The sequence below is a fragment of the Egretta garzetta genome, unplaced genomic scaffold (assembly GCF_000687185.1).
Source record: "Egretta garzetta isolate BGI_Z169 unplaced genomic scaffold, ASM68718v1 scaffold413, whole genome shotgun sequence".
Lineage (NCBI taxonomy): Eukaryota > Metazoa > Chordata > Aves > Pelecaniformes > Ardeidae > Egretta > Egretta garzetta.
In genome coordinates, this window is record NW_009259054.1 from 484,733 (window position 1) to 486,461 (window position 1,729).

At 54.1% G+C, this 1,729-nt stretch overlaps 1 protein-coding gene across 4 annotated transcripts in view; it reads right to left on the reverse strand.

Annotated features, from left to right (window-relative positions):
• Nucleotides 1-1,729, reverse strand: part of OTULINL (OTU deubiquitinase with linear linkage specificity like) — a 29,041-nt gene that overhangs the window by 23,375 nt on the left and 3,937 nt on the right. The window contains exon 1 of one of the 4 annotated variants that reach the window (XM_035890678.1): nt 1,131-1,460. The exons of the other annotated variants lie outside the window; for them this stretch is intronic. Coding sequence (XP_035746571.1) covers nt 1,131-1,167 — 37 coding nt within the window. The 5' untranslated portion in view covers nt 1,168-1,460. Of the gene's footprint in view, nt 1-1,130; nt 1,461-1,729 lie in introns of those variants that run through there. 4 annotated transcript variants of the gene reach the window in all.

Consider the following 1,729-nt stretch of genomic DNA (forward strand, 5'->3'; position numbering starts at 1 on the left):
CCCCGGTTTCGGGGCGGAAGGGTGAGCCTCGTCCCCCATCTCTCAGCCCGTCCCCAGCTTCAGGAGGGAGCGGGGCTCTGCGCTGCCCCCGCGGCTCCGCCATCCGCCGGGCGTAATTTGTGCTGCCGTGTCCGGCCACGTTATTCTGCGTTTTATAGCAGCGGTTCCCTTAGTGGGAGACCCACGTCATCGCCCGAAACCTGCCCCTGGGACGTAAACACAACTTAGAGGCTCCAGAGCTGTTGGGGTTCCCCCCCCGCCCCTGCCCCCGCCGTCAAATGTTCATTTCCTCACTAATTCACTCATTAACAAGACGAAGTGCATCCATCCCGAAAGAAATTCACCCTTGCCAGGTACCTGCCCTTTTCGCAGTCTTCCAGGTGGGATTTGTCCCGGCTGTATGTAGGGAATTTGCATAGAGCGGCGCAATTTCTTTTCTGGTTACACATTAAAGAACAGTTTTCTCCCCTCTCCCTAGGGACTTTGCAGGAAAAACAGAGGGGAATTGTAATGGTCTGAGCAAGTGACGCAGAGTTAAATCTTTTACAGGGTTATAAGCACTTTGCTCCAGCACGGAGCTCGGACAAACTTACAGGGTTTGGGTTTTTTGGGTTTTTTTCTTACTCCTCAAATATTCTGAGACATTAAAACGGTTGGAGGCAGAAAACCAACACTTTTCATGAAACAGTGAAGAGATTTGTTCTGCCTGGCATGACTATCAGGTTGTTTCTCCACCTACCTCAGTTAACCTGGGCAAGGAACGAAAACAGACAAAACCTGTTCAATATCGGCGTGCACTCATAGAACGCCCCGAACACGCTTATCCAAGGAAAAGAAAATCTAGGCTTAAACCCCAGCTAAGAATCGCAGGAGTAAATAGCTGACTCGTGAGGCCTAAAGCTGTCAGTTGTGCAGCGCTGTGTGCTGCTCCACAGAAAAAAATCCATTTGGGGGGAAAAAAAAATAATAAAGTCTTTCTAAGTGCCAGCCCTGCGCCTCCCTGCGGCGTCGGCCAGCTGTGGGCCTGGACCTGCAGCTCGTGGCTGAAGGAAGCTGTCTCCTGGGAGGTGCGGCTGCGGGGGATGCTGTCGGGATAGAGCGGCACCCGCCTCGAGAAGGCTCCCCGGTACCTGGGATTTGTTTGAGCTGCGTCCCACCGGTGGCCATCGCATGCTTCAGCTTCCCTTGCCAGCCGCCTTCTGCCCCCCGCCAGGCCAGCGTCAGCGCCGCCTGATGGTTTAGCGTTCCAGCCAAATCCAAATTTGCCTCTTTCTGCCCTCTCCAACCTGTGTTAACACCTTAGATTTAATAGGTGATTTCCTTGTGCAGACAGGCCCGAAAGTTAATGTTTATCTGGTTGCTGACTCATTAAGGGAGGAGGGATGAACCACTCATAGTACAGGCGCTGCAGGTCAGCCCCCGTACCAGCGATTCCTTCCACCTCCCGGCTCCCTGCGCTCGCCTCGGGGCGGTCACGGAGCCCTTCAGAACAACCCAGGGAACAGCCCGCGCCCCTCCACCCCTGCTCTGGCTGGGAATACCCTCTGGGGCAATCAACAGCATGGTGATCGCTTACTTGAAACCTCTTGAGGTTTTTTGTTTTCTTTTTTTACAAACACTGTCCGTATGTCTCTTCTTCCTCCTTAAGCTCCTTCTGGACCTCTTCCCTGAGGCGCCCGGGGAGAACTCTCGACTGCCCTTTCCCATCCACGGGCTTCAGCCGGAGAAC